Below are 26,003 nucleotides of genomic sequence, written 5' to 3'. Positions count from 1 at the left end.
AAACCGTTTTCGATATTTTTGAATGTAGGGATTTTGTTTAGTTCTTAACACAAAAGAATTTGGTTAGAGTTGTAATTCTAAAAACAACTCTCCAATGCCCTTTTTTTTTAAATCGTACTTTGTGAATTATTTAACCGTCGTTTAAACATAAAGACAACCAAACCCTCAGTGAAAAATTTATATTAAAAATTTTCAATTTTACAATGTAATTAACTTAATTTAATAAATTACACACACTGTCAACATATATCTACAATTGTTTACGTGGAAACTAGACAACACATTAAATAGTTACTTTTGCAGAGTTCTTCTTCTTGTCTTGATCACACATCTGTAATACCTTAAGGATATTTGTAACCACTCTCAACCACTCTTCTTACCAACACTATCGTTCTTCACGCAAAGAGCAAGACATTCCTCTCTGGTCTCGAATCTGTTATTGTTACCCAAACAACCCCCATAGATGAACTGTGCGCAGTGTTTACCCTCTGCTTCATAGAACCATTGCGAATGATTCTTTTCGCACGGTCCAGACACCTTCGGAAGCTTGCATCTATCTAAATAAACACTTTAAACTCTTAGTAAAAAACAACACAATTAATTACCAAGTCCCTCAGGGTTGACGCATATACCAACACACTCCTCCTGAGTTTTAAACCGATTAGCGTTACCATCGCAGCCGCCGTACCAAAACCGAGAACACCCACCATAGTCCATATCAAAGAACCACCTAATAGAGTGGTTGCGACAGGACCCCCGTTCTTTCGACAGGCTACAACGCTCTTGCAAATTTTCAGGAACAATTTCGCAACCTTCAAAGTTTTTACTGGACACACACCCGCAACCCGTATAATTGGAACCCCTCGCAGGAGTTATGTCATCGGGACAGCAACCATGTGTCGTATATTCGCAACCACATCCTGCATTGTTGGGTCCTGTAGCTGTTGTGAGGTTGTCTGGACAACAACCGTATGCGCTGGACAGGAAACAATCTTCAGCAGTGGTGTTGAGTGCTGCACCTGCTGTGAACAAACGAAACTGAATATAAAGATTTTGGGGTAGAGGGAGTACGTGCCTAAGCACTCGCCAACATTGGATGACCACAATTCCTTCTCGCAAAACACACTACTGTGGCCACTCAGAGTATAATTCAACTTGCACTCTATTTTCAAAACAGTGCCTGGTACCACCAACGTTCCTGGCATAAAGTGATTGGAAGATGCACCAAGGATGGACCAGTTGCCAAACGTGGGATGATCGGGTAATATACAGCCACTTCTGAACTCATAGACACGTTAAGTTGTTTTTAATCGTAACATCGCTCTACAATTTACCTTGCAGAAGTTATTGATGCGTTTGTAGAAGCAGTGAAACAATCATCGCTAGTGCAATACACATGGTGTTCGGACCTGCAATATCGTCAAACAAAATCATTCAATCGCTCGAAATTCAAAAAGTACTTACGGCGCAAATCTGGCTTCTACGTCGATTAAAAAGTCTTCAATGTAATACGAAAATCTGGTGTACAAACCATATTGTTGACTATCACATCCACCAATAGCTGTAGACGATTGTGGAGCAATACTGACGACGGCTATGATGTAGTATCTACCACCGTGTTTGGTCACCAAACCCCCGCCGCTGTCTCCCTTACACACAGATTTGCCTGAAAATCGTTGCCACTAACTTTTCCAAAGATTTTTAAACAATTACCAGATTCTAAGAAACCGGCACATAGTTTATCGTCGGTCAGGTACTCTAAATCATCTTCGGACAAGCTGCGTTCACACTCATCTTTACCTATAAGTGGAACTTTCAACGATTTAAGAACGTCTGAAGGGTTCTTATTTTCGGAAGTAAAGCCCCAACCGCTTGCGTAAGTTTGGTTCACTCTGGTGATATTTTCTAGTGACTGATGGAATTTTTTTTCCCAAACTACACAAACTGGTTGAACGTTAAGCGAGAGTACGAACGTTGTATTTACGACTATTATTGCGATGTCTCCAAAGTAATGTTGAATGTACCCTTTGTATTGTCTAGAAACATACATTTCTTCTATCTGAAACACAAAAAGCTGCATATTGTTAATTTTGTGGTAATAGGTGGTTACAGTACTGAAGAAAATTGAGCTGCGTTGTCCCTCGAATCGTTGTAGCTGCGATAAGACTTGCCAACAGCCACTATGTAGTTTTCTTTCGGTTGTAGTTGACCTTTGTCGTTTGTGACGCAGTGTGCAGCTATAATTGATCAGTTTGGAAACAGTTAATCAAACTGTGAAGACGTTATCACCTGTCAAGATTGTCTTTTGACTCAGTAGTGTTCCTCCACAGATTAATACTTTGGTTCTTTTGAAATATAAGGCCGTCTGCCAAGGGTATTCAAGTGACGTTGTGTTGAAACCTCCCACAATTAAAGTAGGGTCCTTTGTAATGCCTTTTTTACCGCACACTTAAAAGAGAGAAAGTTTTCCGTTCGTGCAAATGAAATATTACTCATTTAAAAATTCGGTGAACCAATACCTGGTACGCATTCTGGAATACCACCACTCCACTGTCCCCTGGAACATATTCTTACTGGAAACTTGTTCAGCCCTTGGATTTCATAAAACGGGGAACATTGGAAATGTGCTCTCGTTCCTTCAACCACGTCCAAACAAGTCGCTAAAGTTTCCCCTTTGTAGATACAACTAACTGTCGTAATAGTGGTGGTACGTAATGAAGGACAAGTACCTGTGGTAGTACCCTGGTAATAATTAATTTTCAATCAGAAGTACCATAATTACGTAAACATTGACCCACTTCGGGTCTCCATTGGCCCCGAATGCAAGCACTGATCGCACCACCATTTAATTTGTAACCGTAGTAACAACTGATTTCAAGAATGGTACCCACAGGCACGGCATCGCCCACAGATGGGGCAAGATTTGTTTGAAAGGCGGTCCATCCACCAAATCTTGGATGAGGTGGCAGTGTACAGCTAAAAGTGTCAAGCAAGTGCATCAAAAACAAGATCAAAGAGATTTAATAATTACCTATTTATACTAGTTTGGGGTGTGCTGGCGTCTTTAATCCCATTTATATTTTTAACTAAAACATGATTATACCACAGACCAGTGAGATCAAGTTGTACAATCACCTGGTCGTAAAAAACTCCCCCCTTGACTAACTACCGTAATACACTATTAGGAGTATTATAGTTCATCCTTCAACAAAACAACAAAATCGCGAAGGTCGGAGTTCACTCTGATAAGTGATAAACAACTATTTTTAAACACTCTGTATTTGTATGGTCAACGGCGGGGGAGTTTTTAGTTATTTTTAGTAACTCACACAAATTACACAGGAGTATTACATCCGTCAAAATTTTAATTTTTGTTTGCGTCAAAAATGATCGTATTACATACATTTGGAATAGATGAAGACTTGGGGATAACTAATCCTCCTCATAATGAACATGCTTCTTTTGGATTTGATACAACGTAATTTCCAAGAATATAATAAATTGTTATCAGCCAACATACAAAACAACGCAAACTGCAAGAATCGTAGTTGGAAAAACCATTCCGATATGTTTAAATCTAGGGATTTTGTTTAATTTCTAACGCAAAAGAAGTTGTTACAGTCGTAACTTAAAAACAACGCCCTTTTTCCTTAACTGGCACTTTGTGAATTATTTAACCATAGTTTAAGCATCAAGACAAACACATCATCAGTGAAAAATTTATATTAAAATTTTCAATTTTACAATGTAATGTATACATTTTGACATTCAAAAGTCATAAAAAGTTTAACATAATAGTCAGACGACAGATTAAACTGTTACACACACGTCTGTAACACCTTAAGGATATTTACCAACACTATGGCCTTCCACGCAAAGAGCAAGACATTCCTCTTTGGTATCGAATCTGTTATTGTTACCGAAGCAACCCCCATATATGAATTGTGCGCATTTTTTACTCTTCGCATCGTAGAACCACTGCGGATGTTTCTCATCGCATTGTCCCGACACCTTCGGAAGCTTGCATCTGTCTAAATAAACACTCTAAACTCTTAGAAAACAACAACACAATTAATTACCAGGTCCTTCAGGTTTGACGCATATACCATCACACTCCTTCTTAGTTTTAAACCGATTGGCGTTACCATCGCAGCCGCGGTACCAAAAAGGTGTACACTTACCTAAGTCTATATCAAAGAACCACTTAACAGTGTAGTTGCTACAGGACCCCGGTGCCATCGGGAGGCTACAACTCTCTTGCAAATTTTCAGGAACAATTTCGCAACCTTCAAAATTATCACCGGTCGCGTTCGTGTTACCGTCTAAAGTTTCATCTTTGTCTGTACGAGTAGTGCAATTAGAAGCACTATAACTACGTAAACATTTGCCCATTTCAGGCCTCCATTGGCCCCGAACACAAGCAGTGGTCTCACTACCATTTAATTTGTAACCGTTGTAACAACTGATTTCAAGAATTGTACCCACAGGCACGGCATCGCCCACAGATGGGGCAAGATTTGTTTGAAAGACGGTCCATCCACCAAATTTTGGGTGAGGTGGTAATAAACAGCTGAAAAGTGTGAAGCAAGTGCAAAACAAGATCGATTAAAGAAAGTCTTATTGTCCGAAAACTTAATTAATAATTACCGGCTTCTACTAGTTTGGGGTGGAAGAGTACTGTTCTCGTCTTTAATTCCATTTACATTTTTCACTAAAACATAAATATACTGCAGGATAGTGAGTTCAAGTTGTACAAAGACCTGGTCATAAAAAACTCCCGCCGCAATAGTTATAGTCAGTGTAGTAACATTGACTAACCGTTACTTTAAGCTACAAATTAACACTGTTTTGACACGACAAGATTGCGAAGGTTGTAGTTCACTATGATAAATAATCAATTTTTAAACACTTTGTAGCTGTATGATCAACGGCGGGGGAGTTTTTAGTTATCTTTAATTAGTAACTCACACAAAGTACACAAGAGGATTAGTTCCGTCAAAATTTTGCTGCGTTTTTTCATTGAAAATAGTTGTATCCCATACATCTGGAATCGACGATGACTTGACGATAACTAAACCTCCTCTTACTTATTATTTGACATAACGTAGTTTCCAAGAATATAGTATGTTAACGCAAACGCAAGAATCGTAACCAGAAAGAACATTTTCGTCATCTATAAATGTTTAGTTTCTTAAGGTCCTTTTGTCCTTAAACCACACTTCATGATTTTTATAACCGTAGTTTAAGCATGAACACAAACAAGTCAGTGAAAAATTTATATTAAAAATTTTCAATTTTACAATGTAATGAACACATTTTTACATTAAAAAGTCATAAAAATATTAACGTAATTTTTATATACATACATGAGTTACATCAATAAATTGCACACACTGTAAAAATATATCTACAATTGTTTACGTGGAAGTCAGACGACATATTAAGTACAAAAAAAATTGACGAAGCATACACGTTCTTAAAAACCTAAATTTTGTTAGTCAAATAAAAAAATACTTTCCGTAACTCTTAACAAAGTATGAGACTAGCAATAAAATACGCTTTAAAAAATTTATACTAAGTTGTTGATGAGTGCTGTCTGCTTCTCACTGCTGGATAAATGAGACCCATCCACTGGTAACAAGCCTGCCTCTGTGCAAGACCTACAGCAGAACTTCGCGTAGTATTTGTGCGAACAGAACTTCGCCTTTACGATGAGATCACAATTGGCAAAGAACCGGTTGTCTTTGCAGTTCGGGTGGATGTAGATTCCTGGAAGCGACAAAATCGATATTGAAATTTAACAAACCGTAGCGAACTTACCGTCCACCAGGATCGTAACACTGCTGGATGCTGTCGAATACGCATTCGCGGCTTCACACTGGTAAACGCCAGAGTCTGCCTTCGAAGCTTTCAAAATCGTCACAACATGATCGTCTACAAGCAAGACAAATGTAGCTAAAAGCAACTACATACTACTACACTAGTACCTGAAACGCGAATCCGATCAGATGGTACAATGGGGATACCATCCTTGTACCACTTGACTTGTGGCATAGGGTACCCATGCACGACACATGGGAGAGAAATGTCCGCGTTCGTTGGAAACCGTTGACTCTCGGACGTGATGTTCGTCTCCACAGGCACTGCGTCGGACAAACTTAGTTAGAATTGGGGCACTTATAGTTGTGTGCAAAATCAGCTGACTCGGCGAACATTGAGTCCACTGAGTCAGCTGAATTTGACAACGCTGGTCTTTGTTAAAACAGGTGTATGGTTAAACTATGAGTGTGTCACTAGTTGTTAGAAAGATATCGAGCACTTTACCAAAATTAGGAGGTCCCTGAGGTGCTGTGTCCCTGTTCGGATTAATCTCGTTATTTGCAGGCGGTAAGTAAGGGGGAGGAGTAGGTCTAAAGACAGGCTGGGCTACAGTAGGAGCCACAGTCGTAGGTAGTTCAGGTGGATTCACTATATATTTTAGGAACTTCTGGTCTTTGGGGTTCGTGCTGTGGTATGGTCCTCTAGCCTTCACGGTGACCGACCAACTAGCAGCTTTACCCACACCGTTGTAAGCTTGACAAGTATAGATCCCAAGGTTTGTTAATTTAACGGAATGTATGAGAAGGGAATAGTCTTTGCGTACTTCGAACTGACTAGTTTTTAGAGGGATAAGACTGTCATCTTTCCACCAGGTTACGGCAGGGAGGGGATTGCCTACTGCTAGACAGTTGAGGGTTGCTGGAGCGTTAAGTGACACCACAACGTTTGGTAGAGTCTCGGGTTCCAGTACGGTTGCAGGCCGGTGAGGACCGTCTAGTTAGTTAGTTAGATTAGATTAGACAAATTCTACCACACATGATTAGAACAAGTGTTAAATTAGCTCAAACAAGAAAAATCATAGCTACATGTGATGCAAGACAAAACTTACCGATGACGTTCAGTTTTATTTGATTCGTTAAAGGTTCACCTACGCTATTTTCGGCAGTACAAAGATACACTCCTGCGTCAGTCTTATGAAGCGTAATGATCTGAAGCGATTGGTCTAACTTGATCCTGTACTTAGCTTGAGTGCCGTCGATCTAAGACACAAAAGTTAGTAACTTTGCACCACCTTCGTTTCTAATTAGTCATTACCAATAAATCGTCCTTCTTCCAAGTTATCCTGGGTGTGGGATTACCGGTAACCGCACACTTCAAAGTGACGTGGTCTCCAAAAAGCCCCTGAACTTCCGGTTCGTAAGATTCCAAGTCAATCTTCGGGGGTGAAACTGGAAGTCGTAGTTTTAAAACACTTGAGGAACGTTTTTGTCAACTTACAGTCGCTTTGGACGGGCGCTTCGGTGTACACCGGTGCGTACTGTGTTACCAACTCTGCAGGTGGTACTTGAGACACCGGTTCCACGCACGAGGTACCACAACCGGTGGTGCAACACTTGAGGTGCAGAGGACAGTCGGCGTCGTTTCTACATTCCTGTTCGCACTGATCTTCCTCGTGGCGTTCCAAACTCGGGCACTGGCCTTGTTTATTAACTGAAAATCGCGTCATTCCAGGATTGGAACAATGGTACTAACAAAAATTTACTCTCTCGACAAATCGCAATGAAATCTGGGTCCTGGCTGCTGGTCCTGTTGCGGTTGATATCAATAGCACACTGCGACTCCCGTGGACAGTCCACCTTGCTACACGGATTCTGGCACTGGCACCGGTTGCACTGGTTGTCGTCCACGTAGGCCTCGATGCCGTAAGGACACCTCAAAGTGGCGCATTCGTCGAAGTGCGCTTGACACGGGTGATCTTGAGGACCTGCCGCTGTACAACACAACCATTAAAAAACAACCTCAAGCAAGAATGAAGAGTAAAGTGAAAAAGCTCAGCGTGGTCCCAATAACAGCGTGTGCATTGTGTGCAAATGTGAATAATAACGGCAAAACTTACGAGCTTGAGTTACTGTCAAATAATCGTTACAGAATTCAACGCAAGACTGGAATGTTTTAAAATTATTTAAATTTCCCCCGCAACCACTGAATATGAAGGCTATGCATTCGCCACGTGCATTATCGAAGTACCACCTCTTATGGTACCCATCCTGACAAGTACCCTTATCCACAGGCAATTCGCAGGCAACTAGGAAGAATTAGTGTTTTATTCAACCATCACCCAGAGTGAAGAGAGTGCGAAAAACTCGAAGTACTCACCGGTACTGGTCACATTCGTGCGTTTCTCCTCGTGCGTTACGCAGATTGACTCGCACTCTTCGTTCGAGCTGAACCTGTTGCCGTTGCCTCCGCAGCCACCGTAAGCGAACTGGCCGCAGCGGCCCGCTCCTTTGTCGTAGTAGTATTTGACGAAGTACCCCTTGCACGGACCTTTGTCCCTCGACATGTTGCAAACATCTTTAAATCAAAAAATCAGAAAAGTGCGATGCGAAATCAACCAAGTACCTTGTCCCCGGAAGCTGCCGCACTGTCGTTCGCACTGTTCCTCGCTGGCGAAGCGATTACCATTACCCCCGCACCCTGTATACGTGAAAGGAGTGCACACCCGGGTGGCTGCGTCGTAGAAAAAGACCGAAAGGGTGTCCGTACAGTTTCCGGCATCGGCTTGTTCGTAGCACATTGCGACGTTGCTGGGAATTGTGGGTACTACTTAATCAATGACGGTACTGTCACGACACGCCGTACTTACCCGGAGGTGCTTGCGTCTGGATAGGTTCCTCCCTAGTCGGCGGAGTCCTCTTACATCTTTGTTCGCACGACGCTCGATCCGGGAATCTGTTATAGTTGCCTTCGCAGCCTCCATAGATGAAAGAGTTGCAAGTATCGGTACTCGCGTCGTAGTAGAACTGCTCGTATTCCGCATCGCACGGGCCTACGACCTGAGGCAACCTACACAGATCTTCAAAGACAAATAGTATGCCAGTGTGTATGTATATGGAGGGTGGTACCTTGCGCGTTGCCACAATGTTGCAAGCACTGATCCACCGTGGCGAAGTTATTTTTGTTGCCTCCGCAGCCGCCGTAAGTGAAACGTTTGCAGACGCCATCTCCACTGTCATAGTGGTAGCGGAGTTCCGCGATTCGGCAAGTCCCGGGTTCGCTGGGTAAGAAACACGAAGCTACGAAAAGTGGGTTAGAGATTGTTTAATCCTTTTTGGTGAGTACCTGTGGTGAATGGTTCTTCGGACGGCTGTGGTGGTCCTGGTGGTCCTGGCGGTCCTGGCGGTCCCGGTGGTCCAGGCGGTTCCGGTGGTTCTGTAATTCGCGATGGTACTCTCTTGTCGCATCTTTGTTCACACTGTTCTTGCGTTTCAAAGTTGTTGCCGTTTCCGTCGCAACCGCCATAGTAGAACTGACGACAACCTTTCTCCCTCGTGTCGTAGTACCACCGACTGGTATAAGTTCCGCAAGTGCCGATATCGGCAGGCAGTTGGCACAAATCTTTCTCTGCGTGACGAAAGTTGTATTAGTACGTGTTGGAACTATTATTGTCGAGGATTAGTAACAGTGCAACGTCCACTCACCAATTTCCTTCGGGCAATCAGTTTCGCATGCTTCTCTACTGTTGAAGTTATTGTTATTACCATTACAACCGGAATAGTAAAACGGCAAGCATTGTTTTTCAGGAATGTCGTAGTACCATCTGGGTTCCCTCCCCGTGCAATTACCCTGAGCTCTCGGAAGAGAACAGTGATCTAACACGCAAGTTAGTGAATTATTTACGACTCATGCTTTCAATCTAAGGTTATCACATGCAGTCTACGAGGGTCCAAAGTACTTACCTTTTTTACGACCCGGTTGGGTACACTGTTGCTTACAGGCTTCCTCTGTCGGGAAATTATTATTGTTGGCTTTGCAGCCTCCATAGATGAATTCTCCACAGGTTTTGGTGTTTTTGTCGTAGTACCACCTTAAATAGTTACCTTTGCAAGGTCCTTCATCTTTCTCTTGTTCACATGCGTCTGTAATACCGATGTTAAGGTTATTTGCGATCACTCTCAAGCATGGTAGCCTTACCAACACTGTCGTCCTTCACGCAAAGAGCAAGACATTCCTCTCTGGTCTCGAATCTGTTATTGTTACCCAAACAACCCCCATAGATAAACTGTGCGCAATGCTTCCTCTCCGTATCGTAGAACCACTGCGGATAATACCCTTCGCACGGCCCAGGCACCTTCGGAAGCTTGCATCTGTCTAAATAAACACTTTAAACTCTTAGAAAACACCAACACAATTAATTACCAAGTCCTTCAGGTTTGACGCATATACCATCACACTCCTCCTTAGTTTTGAACCGATTGGCGTTACCATCACAGCCGCCGTACCAAAACCGAGAACACCCACCGTAGTCCATATCAAAGAACCACTTAACAGTGTAGTTGCGACAGGACCCTCGTTCTTTCGGCTGGGTACAACTCTCTTGCAAATTTTCAGGAACAATTTCGCAACCTTCAAAGTTATCACCCGTCGCTTCTGTGTTACCATCTGGACAACACCCGAATTTACTGGAATCGCAACCGCACCCTGCGAAATCAGGACCTTGAGCAGGAGTCCTGTCGTCCGTACAGCAACCAAATTCGGTGTTTCGACACCCACAACCTTGCTGGTGCGGTCCTTTGGCCACCGAGAGGCCATCTGGACAACACCCGAACTGGAATGTGTGACAGAGGCAGCCTTGGTAGTCGGGACCAGCCGCTGGGGTGTATTCGTCGGGACAGCAACCATGTTCGGTGTATTGGCACCCACAACCTTCGTTGTTGTGACCTCTAGCTGCTGTAACGTTGTCCGGACAACACCTATAAGGTGAGTATTGACAGCCGCAGCCTTCAAGATTGGGTCCTCTGGCTGGAAGTATGTTGTCTGGGCAACAGCCATGTGGGCTTGCAAGACAGCAGCCTTCACCGCTGGGGCCGTGTGCTGGAGTGATTTTGTCAGGGCAACAACCGAATGGATTGTCAGAGCACGGCATTCTGCAGCCTTCGTAATTTGAGCCTTCAGCTGGTGTAACACCGTCTGGACAACAACCGAAGAAGGCTTCGTTGCAGTCGGTGATGTTGCAGCCTTGGTAGAATTCACCCTCGGCGGCTTCGAAGCCGTCGGGGCAACAACCAAACGTAGAGTTATTGCAATCTTCCCCTTCCCACTCTGTGGTACTCGAAATCGTAGTACTATATTCTTTCTCCTCCTCTTCTTCTTCGCAACCTTTATAGTTAGCTCCTTGCGCTTCAGTGACGTTGTCCTTACAGCAACCGTATTCAGACAACGTACAAGCCGGAGGTGGTGGTGGACAACCTTCATCATCGTTACCCTCGGCGATGGTTGTATTATCAGGGCAGCATCCAAACAACGTTTCGTTACAATGCGTCTCAGGACACCCTTTGAAGTCGGGTCCAAAAGCGGGGGAAACTTCGTCCTCGCAACAACCGTACTTGGATTCTTTGCAGGTTTTAGGGTTAGGGCAACCTTTGTCGAAAGGTCCTTCAGCTGGAGTAATTTTGTCCCAACAGCATCCATACATTGTCTCCTTACAAGTCTTTTGTTTCTTTCTCTTACACATTTTGTGTTTCGTGGGTTTCAAAATTTCCACCAAGGGAGTGGTTTCCCACAGTTCAGTGCTCTCTTCAGTAACACCGCTTTCAGTGGTCGACGACCAAATGTCGATTTCCGTTGCTTCAGTACCAGCCGAAATTTCAGTGGTAGGTTCCGGAGATTCCGCTTTAGCTGAAACGTCGGTGACTGCTTCAGTAGTAGCACCTTCTTCGGTGGCTGTTTCAGTCGTCACACGTCCTTCAGTGGTTTCTTCAGTAGTCACACCTTCTTCAGTTGTTGCTTCCGGTGCTTCTGAAGACACTACAGGTGCTTCTGAAGACACAACAGGTGCTTCTGAAGACACGACAGGTGTTTCAGAGCTTTCAGGAGTTTCGGTAGCAACCTCCGAACTAATTTCACCAACAGTACTACTTTCCGTACTTTCAACTTGTTCGGTGGTAACTTCAGAACTGATTGCACTTTCAGACGATGCCATGCCTTCAGTGGTGCTCGAAATTTCCTCCGTGCTACCTTGCGTCGTAGGAGCCTTGGTTGTTTCCCTTTCAGATCCAAGATCTGATTCTCCAATGAACACTTCGCCTGAGTCTTCCGTTTTCTCACTTGTGGTTGCCACACCCGCTTCTTCTGTTGTAACTTCTGTAACCGCTGAAGCAGACTCTGAAGTTGCTTCACTACTTTCAGACACATCAGTGGACGAGCTGCTATCAGTGACTGACTCCACAGACGACGATTCGCTTTCAGAACTTTGCGAAGAAGTGACTTCGGTACTTTCCGTGACGTCGGTTTCTTCGGCACTTGTACTTTCCGTGCTTACACTGCTTTCTGTAGCTTCACTGCTTTCGCTCGTTTCACTAGTTTCTGTCGTCACGGTTGTATCAGTACTGTCTGTATCTTCAGTAGCTTCAGTGTCTGTTGTTTCATCAACATCTGAAGACGTACTAGACTCGGAAGAACTAACAATGGCTGAACTTTCAGACGCTACCTCTGAAGACGTGGCTATGGATTCAGACGGTTCTGTCGTAGCTCCGGATTCGGATAATTCCGTCGTACCTTCGGATTCAGACAGTTCCGTCGTTCCGCCCGACTCAGCTTCTTCCGAAGTCGTTACGTCCGATGAAACAGAAGACACTATTGACGAATCGGTTGTAACTTCCGGGGACTCTGACGAAGCAGGAGCCGACACGTCAGTAACACCAGAAGACTCTGTCGATTCATCACTAGCCGCTGTTGTTTGCTCAGAACTCTTGTCGCTAATTTCAGTTCCTTCGGGCTCACTTACTGTGGTCACTTCTTCTCCAGGTGGTTGACTTCCCAAACTAGACGCCTTTTCTGGTTCTATCGGGACATCAGTTTCAATTGTCCAGGGTTCGGTATCCCCAGATCCTTCCACCGTGGACTCCATAGCGGAAGTAGTACCTTCAGAATCACCCGGCACACTTGTAAGTTCCTGATCACCCGAACCCGCAACTTCGGTGTCTTCGCCGCCTCCTGGGGAAGACGGAGCATCACTGAGCATGAGATCGTCCATCGACAAGTCGGTTTCTTTCGACCAACCGGTCACACTCGATTCGGTACTCGCACCCAGTTTATCGTCACCCTGTAATAAAATCAATTAAGAATAAGCAAAAATTGTTACAGATGTGGGTACCAGCGCCTTGGTGGCTTCTTTGAGGGCGGCTGGTGCCCTTGCTTTGAGGGCAGCCGGCGCTGAGACTTTAAGGGCCGCCGGTTCCGCTTCTTGTTCCACCCATTCGCCGTCGTCACACTCATCAGATTCTACAATTTCGTACTCGTCCGGTTTTTCTTTGTCGCTTGGCGTGGATTCTATGTCAACCGACGTAGTGAATTCTTTAGATTCTGATTCGTCGACCGACTTGGTGACGTCAGTTGGGATGATAGTGTCTAGAAGAAACGAGGGGTTAACTTTGGAAGCAAAAATGGGTGGAGGTACCTTCGGAACAAGGTTGTGAGTTGCATTCTTCCTTGCTGAAGATAATCGTGTCTGGGCTGCACTGAGAAGCGTCAACGACCTGGAAGTCTTTCAAACAAACCACTTTCTTGCTTCTTTCGCCACCTCCACAAGGTTTGGAGCAGTCGGTCCAGGGGCCGCTGTACCATTCCCCTGGACACTTTTCCACCTCCCCGGTACAGTTCCTGATGGTTTCGTAGGTCTTGTTAGAGTCACACTTTTCGTTTTCGACTTTTTTAACGGTACCACCTTCAGTGACGAGTCCGCAGAACAAAGTACGAGTTTGTACACCTTGTCCACATTGAGCAGAACACTACTAATTCCAATACAATAAGAAGAAACTAGGACAATCGATTTATAATCACCTCGCTCCACTGCGACGCATACCAGTTATAGTCACACTGTGCCTTAGTTCCATTGCACTGTCGTACCATCTCTGGTTTTCGTTCGGCGTCGCATAAATCGTCTGGGTACACTTGTCCGGCAGCCGTAGCACACTTAACTTTCCGTGTCTCATTGGTCAACCCACACTTGTCACACTGGAAACCCTTCTTAACCAAGTCCACACCAACTAGTACCGACTTACCCCACTCCATACGGAATTAATCCAGTCGACACCCTCACAAGGCCTTAAATTGCACTTTCTTTCACTCTCGGGCTTCTCTTCGATTGCGGTACACTCCGAATCGTCCACAACCACAATCTTGTCGTTCTCCTTCCGGTAGCAAACCACTTGACGTTTTTCTTTGCCGTCACCACACAAGTGGTCACACTAGGTACTACATCAGTATAGCGTCTCGTATGGACCGGAATACTTACGGGTTTCCACGGCCCAGCGTGCCACTTCGAACAAATCCTACCCTTGTTGCAAACTTGTTGCTGGGGAGGTTTAGCTCCTGTTTTAAGACACTCGGATTCGTCTACCAGAGACGGGTACCCATTGGAGATGATCTGCTGGCAGGCGATCTCTCTGGTTTGAACACCGCCATCGCCACACGGAGCCGAGCAGTTGCCCCAAGGGTACGGCGTCCACTGGGCTTCGCACGCGATCTCCGCGCACTTTTGACTGGTGGCTGGTTTGTTGTTGACGTCGCAGAGGCTATCGTCGGCGGGCTCTAGGGTCTTGCGACCGGCGCAGGTTACGTTTCGGTGTTGGATACCTGGAAGATGTTGTATGTAAAGGGACACTAAGAAAGATAGAGGTGTGGGTATTGGTACCTCCGCCGCACGTCGCGCTACAAGTCGTGAACTGGTCGAAAGTCCAGGCGTAGGTTTCCGTTTCGTAGCCAGGTTGGATGTTAGTCGGAAGACTGTATTCGTAGTCTACGCCAACGTTGCGGTCTTGGAACAACATCTAAAACCCTCAATGTAGCTCTACTTGACTGGAAATAGTGAAACGTACCACAATGAAGAGGGGCTCGTCTATAGGTCCCAAGCAACTTATTCTATCAGGGGCTGAAAACCCTTGAGGGTTTCTCTCGTAGAGGAACCTGCACCCGGCGAAGTCCATCGACCTGGGGAAATCTATCCGCCAGTTCCCGTTGAGGTAGTAGTGACCTGAGGTGTTCCGAACCGCCAGATAATTATTGGAAGGTGCGACTTCTGCAACTAGAATGTTCGTAGCGCCCCCTGGTATCAAAAGAATGTCGTTGTATCCCACTTGGAGGTCTTGCATATCCAGACGCCCCGTCACCGTCTTACACGTACTACCATCGCCTCCACAAATCCTACAGCGATCTTCCCGAGCCGGTGAACCCAACATCATGTCGCACCCCACTGGCTACAAGAAACAGCTTAATTTTGACCCTCCAAACCCTCACCGAAGTTACTTGGCATTTCCCTTCGATGCACACATCCGGGTTCTCGTCGTTGCACCTCGTACCATCCACCACCCGGTCCCTGTGCCTGTAATAGAACCTCTCCCCGCGTGGCATGCAGTTGAGCTCGCACGGATTAGGCGCCTTCGTGTACGGAATCCACCTACAACACCGCGTTAGCTCGTTTTCCCACCAGCAACCCTTTACCTACTGGTAGAGCACCCCGTTGAAGGGCACACTATCGAATTCCCCGCATTGCTGAGCCCTGAAGTCCCCGATATCCGGACAATCCTGAAAATAACCCACAAGATTACGACCGGCGGTGCGATTGTATCTCCAAGAAGGGGGCAGACCTCATTATTAATTGCCGCGTCAGGAGTTATGGGTGAATAATGACCCATTTACTCTTATCGACGCACGTGGGAGCGATCATTGCTCGGAAGCGGTGAGTGGGAAAAATTTTTGAAAACCCGTAAGGTTCGTGGACGTCTCCAATAACTATAATTCATCGAGATAAAATGGGCGACCTTGAACCTGGCTAGAATTTATGAAAGGGTCTGTTGTGCGTTCGGTGAGGAGGAATTTCTTTTTCGAGAGGCCGCCACGTGGTTCAAATAACTAGACACATGATTGAAGCTATTGTCTAAATGTTGATTATGTTAAGCGGGTTATTAACCGTGTAATAGTGATTCGGAGCATTCGGTGCTAACTGGACGTAGGAACTAATTGATTTTATTGTTATGTGATGGGTTTGTTAATGGGAAGGTTGGAACAATGGGCTGGGATGTGTCAATCTTGGATGAATGGAAATATCGCGCTTATTAGTGGCGATAGCGAGAAAAGCTCGAAAAAGTCAATTTCCCGGACGTATTTTTTCTTGCGTGTATATTGTGTTGCCTACCCTATAAAATTGTTGTTAATTAAACACGGATCTTTGTGAATTTTAACATTAAATTTAAACGAAAATAATAACAGACGGGCGTATGGAAGTGACACTAATAACACAGCACGTTCCAATCTTTCAGAGCGACCGACCAATTAAGCAGCCCGATCCTCATCCCTGCAAAAGTTTTAAGATGTTTTCTTTTGATGTGCCGCTTATAAACGGAAGACCTAATAACATCTTGTTCATAAACCGGGCGAAGTAATAACATGGGGCAAAAGAGGTATTTTTAAACTTCCTGTGGCCTAAAATGATAAATTGTGAACTATTTCAATCAATTTTTAAAGTTTTATTTAAATTAGTGCCGGAACTAATTACTGATTTAGGTGACAACAGTGTTTATTTCCCAAGCGATTGAGCTTATCACTGTGATAAAGCCCGACTTCGCTTTCCTATCTTCGACCTCTCATTTCAAGCATTTCACGGCCACTGCTGGAGTCACTTCCCCGCACATCCACATTCTTTTTATTCAAAATTTCGACCACAACCTGTCCACCAGCCTCCTCGCAACGAAAATAGACCTCTGACACAATCCGCACGAAACACCCCCTGTTTATTATCACAATTTTGGCGCCGGGTTTATTTTTCTAGAGCGCGCTTTCTTCTGCCACTGTCTGCTTAATTTTGAGGAAGCATAAGTTTAAACAAACATTGCGAATTCCCATGGATCGGTTTATTTATAATGAAGCGCGGCGCGAGGTCATTGCCTGATCGTCTACCATTCTATAAATAGTTTAATTGTGCCAATGTCTTCGTTTCATTACCTGAGTGTTGCATGAGAAATGTCGGCTGGTAGGCCCTTGGCACGTGTACCCTGGGGTGCACTGCCGCGTCTCGGTGGACACGCCGCCCCCGCAGGACCGCGAGCAAGGACTGGGGGAGGACCAGTCGGACCAAGGGCCCAGATCCGGCCCTTGGCCGCCCTCGTACACGTAACTACCAGCCAGGTACAAGTGCTCGCCCTGCTGCCGTTTGAAGCGGTCCCGGTGGTGCCGGATGCGCTGAAAAGAAAAAGACATTAATCACGGGAAATTGACCCAAGGATGTTTAAACAATTGCTTAGTTTAGGCTAGTACTGTTTGCAAAACCATCAATCATCGCATCCAGATTCCTGTGTTATGTCTGGAAATTGGGTCGCCGCTTTGATGAGTCGAATCTGACAATGGTATTATTCGAGCGACCATCGTTTGCCGTTAGTCTGTAATTTTTATTTGCGCTGGTATGATTTCAGTGACAAAAAACCCATCCATAACTGATGGAACGGAAAATGGAATGCCGCTCTCCGCATAAGGGCGGGCGGTCGTCTAGTCCGCGTCTGGTCTAGCGATTTTTGCCGTTGATTTTATAACTTGGTTGACATTCCAATCAGTTCGAGTTATGGTCTGCTGGATACCCATTGTTGCCGCAATGAAGCTATTAAAGATGGCAATAAAAATTATCAAGGTTAAGGCGGACTGTTATCGGGGTCGGGACGTAACACTGTTGTAACTGGGTGCGCCGTTCTGGTCGCAGTTTTATTATTATTTTTTCGAAAAAAAGACCCATTTTGGTAGTGTGACCAGTCTGTCTGTTGTCTCCAAATAGGAGTCACTTTTTCCTGCTGTGACAATTGTGACATTTCAAATAATTTTTTAAACTCAAGGAGTCATTATTCAAAATTTAAACCCTATTTTGTGAACTGTTTTGTGGTAATACCAGAGTAGTTTTGAATTATTAATTTATTATTACATATTAAAAATTTTAGCATTTTCCATTTTAGTGGTGTCTCTAGACACTCTCTAGACATTAGTCACTTTGTGCCTACTGTGAAAATTTGTGACATTTCAAATTTTTTTCTAACTCGAAAACACCCAATTTTTCAAAAGTGACACTCTTTTTGGTGGACTATTTTGTGAAAAACTGATAATATAAGAGTTTTGTCGATATTACAGTGGTAATAATACCACAAAACGTAAAATTTTTAAATTCGGACAAAAGTGAGGTTATGTAACCAAAAACTACATAAAATAAAATAATTACGTGAGAATTTAGGGTAAAATCGTGCAGTATATTTCTAATACGAGTGTTTTACAATTGCATCTTGCGAATTACAACTGGAGAAGAGGTTATGGTGAAAACTGAAGTACGTCACGGTCCATATGGGTTTGTATTAATTTCCAGAAGCAAAGACAAGAGGACTGCAAGACCGCAGGTAAGTTCTGTCTTAGAGATCGATTATTGATTTTTTCGTTATCCGATTTTTTACTTTCGCTATTTTTTCAACATTTCGGTATTTCAATTTTTTTTTGTTCAATGTTTCATTTTTTCAGTTTTCGATTTTTTAATTTTACAGTTTTTTTGATGTTTGTTTTGACATTCTTTAACTTTTGAGATTTGTCGATTTTTTATTTCTAGAAAATTTTGTTTTCCGTATTTTTCTATTTCTCGATTTTGTTTTTCGATTTTACAGTTTCTTTTTTCAATTTTTCAAATTTTCAGCTGTCGAAGTTTTCAATGTCTCAAGTTTTAAGATTACAATTTTTTTGTTTTTTAAATTTTCAGTTTTTTCATTTTTAAGGTTACAATTTTTCCTTTTCCAATTGTTAACCTCTTAATTATTCGATTTTGAGTTTCTTTATTTTTGCAGTTTTTCGATTTCTCAATTTTTAAATTGTTCGGTTTTTCAGTGTTTCTTTTCCATTTTTCAGTTTTTAATTTTTTGATTTTTCAATTTTTCAGTGTTACAATTTTCCGATTTTTTGATTTTTTAAAATTTCAGTTTTCGTAAATTTGTCCTTTTATTGAGAAATTAAAAAACGTAAAATTGAGAAAGTAAAAAATTAAAAAATGAAGTACATACTTCCAAGTAGGTAATTCCAGATTATTTTGTTTCTTCGATTTTTTTTTTCTCAATTCGAGATTTTTATATTTTTGGTTTTTTTAATTGGTAATTTTTCTATTTTTCCGTGTTTCGGTTTCTCCATTTTTTAGTTTTTTGATTTTCATTATGGAATTGATGCATTTTTCAGTAACATTTTTGTATTTGTCGATTATTTAATTTGTAAATATTTTAATTTTTCTATTTTCTGTCTGTTAAATTTTACAATTTTTCGTTTTTTCGATTTTTCAGTTCCTAGATTTTTAATTTATCACTTTTTCAGATTTCAGTATGTATAACAAATTTTCGATTTTACACTTTTTGATTTTCAATTTTGGATTTTTTTCAATTTACAGTTTTGTAGTTGTTTCATTTTTAAATTTGCCGATTTTTATTTTTTCACTTTTTTCAAATAATTATTGGGGTTTTTATTATTCAAGTTTTGGCTTTTCCATTTGCCGATTTTTCAGTTTCTGTATTTTTTCAATTCTTCGATTTCCCAACTAAAATTTTTCGGTTTTTCAGTGTTTCGTTTTTTCGATGTTACAATTTTTTAATTTTTCCATGTTACGCTTTTACAATTTCTTAATTTTTTAGTTTTGCCGTTTTCATTTTAAAATTTTTGAATTTTGTTTTTTTTTGTATTTTTGATTGTTTAATTTATAGAAGTTTTTGTTTTTCGTTTTTTCAATTTTTCACTTTTTCGATTTTTAATTAATCAGGGTTTTCAGGTTTCAATATTATAATTTTTCGATTTTTCAATTGTTTTTTCAATTATTCCATTGTTCAATTTCTCAATTTTTTCATTTTTCGATTTTTCAATTTTTAAATTTTTCGATATTTCAATATTCATTTTTTAAGTCTCATTTTTTCGGGTTTTTTCAAGTTTTCTTTAATTTTTCAATTCTTCGATTACTTATTCAATTTTTTGATTTTTCCATTAAATTCAAAATTTCGGTTTGAATAAATTTGTCCTTTCGTTGAACAATTAAAAAATGACAAATCGAGAAAATGAAGAAATAAAAATCGAGAATTTGAAAAAAAAATATATCGAAAAATTGCAGACTTGTTTCGTTTGTCGATTTTTCGATTTCTCGATTTTTAATTATCCAATTCAATTTCTGAATTTTTTCATTTTTCGATTTTTCAATTTTTCGATATTTCAAGTTTCATTTTAAAATCTTTGGATTTTGAAATTAAAAATTTTTTGGATTTTTGATTATTTATTTTATAGAAATTTTTGTTTTGCGTTTTCTCAATTTTTAATTTCTGGATTTTTAATTAATCAGGGTTGTCAGGTTTCTATATTACAATTTTTCGATTTTTCAATTGTTTTTTCAATCATCCACTTGTTTAATTTCTCATTTTTACATTTTTCGATTTTTCAATTTTTCTTAAGGTAATTATTTTAATTATTCGACTTCTCAATTTTTAAATTTTTTGATTTTTCAATTTTATAATTTTTAGACGTTTCAGTGTTACAATTTTCTAATTTTTAAACTTTTAAATTTTTCAAAATTCCGGTTTGTATAAATTTGTCCTTTTGTTGAAAAATTAAAAAACAAAAAATTGAGAAAATAAAAGTGCTTCCAAGTAGGTAATTTCAGATTATTTTGTTTCTTCGATTTTTTGATTTCTCAATTCGAGATTTTTATATTTTTGATTTTTTTAATTGATAATTTTTCGATTTTTCCGTGTTTCGGTTTCTCCATTTTTTAGTTTCTTGATTTTCATTATGAAATTGATGCATTTTTCAGTAAAATTTTTGTATTTGTCGATTATTTAATTTGTAAATATTTTAATTTTTCGATTTTATAATTTGCTTTTTCATTTTTTTTTCGGTTTTTCGATTTTTTAGTTCCTAGATTTTTAATTTATCACTTTTTCAGGTTTCAGTGTTACAAATTTTCGATTTTACACTTTTTGTCTTTTTCTCAGTTGTTCCATTTTTGTATTATTTTTTCGTTACCCAATTTTCAGGTGCCAATTTTTTCAATTTTTCGATATTTCAAGTTTGGTTTTTCAATTTCTCATTTCTTTAATTTTTCCATTTTTATTTTTTTTCAAATTTATAATTTTACAATTATTTCATTTTTAAATTTGCTGATTTTTGATTTTTCACTTTTTTCAAATAATTATTAGGGTTTTTTTATTATTCAAGTTTTGGCTTTTCCATTTGCCAATTTTTCAGTTTCTGCATTTTTCGATTTCTCAACTTTTAAATTTTTCGGTTTTTCAGTGTTTCGTTTTTACAATTTCTTAATTTTTTAGTTTTGCAATTTTCATTTTAAAATTTTTGAATTTTGATTTTTTTTTAAATTTTTGATTGTTTAATTTATAGAAATTTTTGTTTTTCGTTTTTTCAATTTTTCACTTTCTCGATTTTTTGATTTTTCAATTCAATTCAAAATTGCGGTTTGAATAAATTTGTACTTGCGTTGAACAATTAAAAAATGACAAATCGAGAAAATGAAGAAATAAAAATCGAGAATTTGAAAAATTTTATATCGAAAAATTTTAGGATTGTTTCGTTTTGTCGATTTTTCAATTTCTCGATCTTTAATTATTTATCCAATTCAATTTCTCAATTTTTTCATCTTTTCAATTTTTCGATATTTCAAGTTTCATTTTAAAATCTTTGGATTTTGAAATTAAAAATTTTTGTATTTTTGATTATTTAATTTATAGAAGTTTTTGTTTTTCGTTTTTTCAATTTTTCACTTTCTCGATATTTAATTAATCAGGGTTTTCAGGTTTCCATATTACAATTTTTCGATTTTTCAATTATTCCATTGTTCAATTTCTCAATTTTTTCATTTTTCGATTTTTTAATTTTTAAATTTTTCGATATTTCAAGATTCATTTTGCATTTTTTCAATTCTTCGATTTCTAAATTTTTTGATTTTTCAATTTAATTCAAAATTTCGCTTTGAATAAATTTGTCCTTTCGGTGAACAATTAAAAAATGACAAATCGGGGAAATTAAGAAATAAAAATCCAGAATTTGAAAAATTTTATATCGAAAAATTGCAGAATTGTTTCATTTTGTCGATTTTTCAATTTCTCGATTTTTAATTAATCAGGGTTTTGAGGTTTCAATATTACAATTTTTCGATTTTTCAATTTTTCGATATTTCAAGTTTCATTTTAAAATCTTTTGAAATTAAAAATGTTTGTATTTTTGATTATTTAATTTATAGAAATTTTTCTTTTTCGTTTTTTCAATTTTTCAATTTCTCGATTTTTAATTAATCATATTTTTCAATTGTTTTTTCAAATATCCACTTGTTTAATTTCTCAATTTTTTCATTTTTCAATTCAGTTCAAAATTTCGGTTTGAATAAATTTGTGCTTTCGTTGAACAATTAAAAAATGACAAATCGAGAAATTGAAGAAATAAAAATCGAAAATTTGAAAAATTTTATATCGAAAAATTGCAGAATTGCTTCGTTTTGACATTTTTTCAATTTCTCGATTTTTAATTAATCAGGGTTTTGAGGTTTCAATATTACAATTTTTCGATTTTTCAATTTTTCGATATTTCAAGATTCAGTTTTCACTTTTTAAGTCTCATTTTTTCGGTTTTTTCCAATTTTCTTTATTTTTTCAATTCTTCGATTTCTTAATTTTTTGATTTTTCAATTCAGTTCAAAATTTCGCTTTGAATAAATTTGTGCTTTCGTTGAACAATAAAAAAATGACAAATCGAGAAATTGAAGAAATAAAAATCGAAAATTTGAAAAATTTTATATCGAAAAATTGCAGAATTGCTTCGTTTTGACGTTTTTTGAATTTCTCGATTTTTAATTAATCAGGGTTTTGAGGTTTCAATATTACAATTTTTCGATTTTTCAATTTTTCTTAATTTTTTTAATTCTTCGATTTCTCAATTTCTTGATTTTTCAATTCAATTCAAAATATCGGTTTGAATAAATTTGTCCTTTCGTTGAACAATTAAAAAATGACAAATCGAGAAAATGAAGAAATAAAAATCGAGAATTTGAAAAAATTTATATCGAAATATTGCAGAATTGTTTCGTTTGTCGATTTTTCAATTTCTCGATTTTTAATTAATCAGGGTTTTGAGGTTTCAATATTACAATTTTTCGATTTTTCAATTATCCAGTTCAATTTCTCAATTTTTTCATTTTTCGATTTTCAATTTTTCGATATTTCAAGTTTCATTTTAAAATCTTTGGATTTTGAAATCAAAAATTTTTGTATTTTTGATTATTTAATTTATAGAAATTTTTGTTTTTCGTTTTTTCAATTTTTCAATTTCTCGATTTTTAATTAATCATATTTTTCAATTGTTTTTTCAAATATCCACTTGTTTAATTTCTCATTTTCTACTTCTCAATTTTTAAATATTTTGATTTTTCAATTTTTAAATTTTTAGAAGTTTCAATGTCACGATTTTCTGATTTTTAAACTTTTAAATTTTTCAAAATTTCAGTTCGTATAAATTTGTCCTTTTGTTGAACAATTAAAAAATGAAAAATCGATAATTTAAAAACTATTATCGAAAAATTTCAGGATTTTTTCTTTTTTCAAAATTTTCAATTACCGATTTTGCAGTTTTATTTGTAATTTTTCCTGGTTTTTACAATTTTTCAGTTTTTCGGTGTCTCAATTTTAATTTTAAAATTTTTGTGGTTTTCATTGTTTCAATGACACAATTTTCCAATTTTCCAAGATTTTAGTTTGGATAAATTTGTTGAAAAATAAAGAAACACGAAATTAAAAAATTCAAAAACTAAAAGTTTAAATCGGCACGCGTGCGAAAATTAATGTATGCTGAGGAAAATTGCTCTAAACTTGTTAGACTGAACTTTCCTCGTCCCTCACGCATAATCGCCGCTACTTTTCAATTTTTTCCCCAAAATCATAAAATCAACACAGCTTGTTGACGTAGTCTTGGTTTATTATCCTAGGCACAAATGTCGCTGCATGGCTAAGGACGTGCCTAACACAGCTCGTCCTTCGTAGCCTCATCGCATATTCAAATTTAAACAAATCGTCCTAATTAAAATTAATTCTTTGTTATATTGATCTAACTAGTTATTAATATCACATCTCATTTGAATAATGTCATCATCACCGTTTAATTAAGTCCTCGATCTGTCAGTCTATAACGATAAAATATTAGCTTAGTCGTTAAGCACCTACTTGTATAAATAAAATATGATCACTTTGTTCTTAATTCGTAGGTGTCAAACCTATTAATATCCTTTGATAACATCCCGAGAATGAAAAGCATCTCGTCGCACCGCCAGATTTGCGTAACACAAGCATCCTTCAAATTTAATATACAATATCTAGTCCTCTTTTTCATATACAAAAGAAAACCGCCATGTGTTGCGACTTGGATTTGGAATTTCAAACATTCCACATGTGTCTGGAAACGTAAATAAAACTTTTCTTAGATTAAAACTTTCTTTTGCGAAAGAGGGACACAACTAGACTGATTCGTTCCTGTTTTACGAATACGGGTCAAAATTGAAAGATCATTGGGTGTCGCAGTAGGTCGACTAGAGGGGACTAACATAAATATTTCCTCTCTATCCTGTAAAGTGAAGAAAAACAAATACCGCCTTTCAGGTATTATTTCTGTATTTGAGACAACTGGCGTTCTTGATTTCCCTCTCCGGGTCAATAGAACTCCTCCACCGCGTCCTTTTTACTTCCCGAGCGTAAGCAAAGGAAGTATTGTAATCGAGTCCGTCGGCCGACTCTCTACTTTTACGTTTTCTCGATCTTTCATGACCCCTAGAAGACGAAGAAATAGGTCTCCCATTTCCGTCTGTCTGTCCGTCCGTCCGTCTGTCCGTCCGTCTGTCCGTCTGTTGTCCCGGATTTTTATTAGACAGATAATCTCCGAAAGTACTCGACCGATTGTTGTGAAATTTTGTACTTATATTAAGAATATCATGTAGATGGTAAAACGCTAACCAAAATTTGTCTAATCATCCCCACCACTAATGCGATGACGTCACTTCAAAATTGTACATAGTAAATGGGTTTTCAATTGTATAAAATAACATAGTCCTACACATGTAGTTTACAACTCCGAATCGACTTTTCACCCGAAACGTCCAGATTTTTGGAAAAAAAATCAAAATTATAAAACAACATTTTGAAATTTAATTTTTAATCTGCTAACCAGAATGCTTTGAAATGTTGCAGATGTTTTAAGGCTATAAAGAGCATCATAAATCTTTAGTCAAAAAATATTTGCTTACCCCCTCCAAAAACTTGATGACGTCAGCTCAAAAGTTTGTGGAATAAATCATATCTAAAATGTACAAAATATGATGAGTCTGTACTTGTGATCTATCACTCCATTCATATTTTTTGGATTTGCATATACAGGATGACTCAAAAAAATTAATGAATGCGTAAATATATTTTATTGATTTAATCAGGAACTACAAAACCGAATGCTCTGAAATCTTGCAGATGTTTTAAGGTCATAAAGAGCACAATAAATGTTTAGTCAAAGTATATTTGCTTATCCCCTCCAAAAACTTGATGACGTCAGCTCGAAAGTTTGCCGAATAAATCATATCTAAAATGTACAAAATATGATCAGTCTGTACTTGTGATCTATCACTCCATTCATATTTTTTGGATTTGCATATACAGGGTGATTCAAGAAAATAAATGAAAGCGTAAATTTATTTTACTGATTTACTCAGGAACTACAAAACCGAATGCTTCGAAATCTTGAAGATATTTTAAAATTATCATAAGCATGGTAAATTTTTGATCAAAATGTATTTGGTCGTCCCCCTAAAAAATTTATGACGTCACCACAAAATTTTGCTGAATAAATCCTATCTAAAATGTACAAAATATGGTGAGTCTCTT

General features: G+C 38.8%; 3 protein-coding genes across 8 annotated transcripts in view; all 3 read right to left on the bottom strand.

The window, feature by feature from the left end:
• Positions 1-164: 164 nt before the first annotated feature.
• On the bottom strand, positions 165-3,437 carry LOC135126227 (modular serine protease-like). Of its 3 annotated transcripts, none has more exons than XM_064052103.1 (12): positions 3,330-3,437; positions 3,032-3,086; positions 2,783-2,976; positions 2,520-2,729; positions 2,290-2,448; positions 2,116-2,237; positions 1,714-2,059; positions 1,465-1,666; positions 1,335-1,409; positions 1,076-1,278; positions 606-1,022; positions 165-557 (listed from the first exon to the last, which is right to left on the bottom strand). In XM_064052103.1, exons 1-12 carry the CDS (start codon positions 3,403-3,405, stop codon positions 364-366), a joined length of 2,253 nt encoding a protein of 750 aa, XP_063908173.1. In that variant the 5' UTR covers positions 3,406-3,437; the 3' UTR covers positions 165-363. The 3 variants fall into 3 exon arrangements, with proteins under 3 accessions (XP_063908173.1, XP_063908175.1, XP_063908174.1); XM_064052105.1 differs by having other exon boundaries at positions 165-553; XM_064052104.1 differs by having other exon boundaries at positions 606-1,019.
• Positions 3,438-3,705: 268 nt separating this feature from the next.
• Positions 3,706-5,075, bottom strand: LOC135126229 (actinia tenebrosa protease inhibitors-like). Its single transcript, XM_064052107.1, has 4 exons — positions 4,969-5,075; positions 4,648-4,711; positions 4,080-4,570; positions 3,706-4,031 (listed from the first exon to the last, which is right to left on the bottom strand). Exons 1-4 carry the CDS (start codon positions 5,042-5,044, stop codon positions 3,841-3,843), a joined length of 822 nt encoding a protein of 273 aa, XP_063908177.1. The 5' UTR covers positions 5,045-5,075; the 3' UTR covers positions 3,706-3,840.
• A 188-nt stretch (positions 5,076-5,263) lies between these two features.
• Positions 5,264-26,003, bottom strand: part of LOC135126223 (papilin) — a 144,942-nt gene continuing 124,202 nt past the window's right edge. The window contains exons 3-30 of one of the 4 annotated variants that reach the window (XM_064052098.1): positions 17,041-17,277; positions 15,545-15,624; positions 15,346-15,496; positions 14,919-15,296; positions 14,735-14,870; positions 14,336-14,676; positions 14,103-14,288; positions 13,882-14,055; positions 13,499-13,829; positions 13,196-13,449; positions 10,240-13,144; positions 10,015-10,191; positions 9,780-9,959; positions 9,522-9,692; positions 9,163-9,444; positions 8,946-9,116; positions 8,687-8,896; positions 8,443-8,643; positions 8,197-8,394; positions 7,937-8,125; positions 7,583-7,810; positions 7,318-7,530; positions 7,135-7,268; positions 6,929-7,079; positions 6,325-6,813; positions 5,988-6,143; positions 5,821-5,934; positions 5,264-5,769 (exon numbers count right to left, since the gene is read on the bottom strand). In XM_064052098.1, the coding sequence (XP_063908168.1) occupies positions 5,570-5,769; positions 5,821-5,934; positions 5,988-6,143; positions 6,325-6,813; positions 6,929-7,079; positions 7,135-7,268; positions 7,318-7,530; positions 7,583-7,810; positions 7,937-8,125; positions 8,197-8,394; positions 8,443-8,643; positions 8,687-8,896; positions 8,946-9,116; positions 9,163-9,444; positions 9,522-9,692; positions 9,780-9,959; positions 10,015-10,191; positions 10,240-13,144; positions 13,196-13,449; positions 13,499-13,829; positions 13,882-14,055; positions 14,103-14,288; positions 14,336-14,676; positions 14,735-14,870; positions 14,919-15,296; positions 15,346-15,496; positions 15,545-15,624; positions 17,041-17,277 (8,637 nt within the window). In that variant the 3' untranslated portion in view covers positions 5,264-5,569. The remainder of the gene's footprint in view (positions 5,770-5,820; positions 5,935-5,987; positions 6,144-6,324; positions 6,814-6,928; positions 7,080-7,134; positions 7,269-7,317; positions 7,531-7,582; positions 7,811-7,936; positions 8,126-8,196; positions 8,395-8,442; positions 8,644-8,686; positions 8,897-8,945; positions 9,117-9,162; positions 9,445-9,521; positions 9,693-9,779; positions 9,960-10,014; positions 10,192-10,239; positions 13,145-13,195; positions 13,450-13,498; positions 13,830-13,881; positions 14,056-14,102; positions 14,289-14,335; positions 14,677-14,734; positions 14,871-14,918; positions 15,297-15,345; positions 15,497-15,544; positions 15,625-17,040; positions 17,278-26,003) is intronic. The other 3 variants (XM_064052099.1, XM_064052097.1, XM_064052096.1) reach the window with 3 other exon arrangements.

The sequence above is a fragment of the Zophobas morio genome, unplaced genomic scaffold, assembly GCF_036711695.1.
Source record: "Zophobas morio isolate AGI-343-1 ecotype UQ-CSIRO unplaced genomic scaffold, CSIRO_AGI_Zmor_V1 ptg000010l, whole genome shotgun sequence".
Classification (NCBI taxonomy): Eukaryota; Metazoa; Arthropoda; class Insecta; order Coleoptera; family Tenebrionidae; genus Zophobas; species Zophobas morio.
The sequence above is the reverse complement of the archived record's forward strand: the minus strand, read 5'-3'. Positions and strand labels throughout refer to the sequence as shown.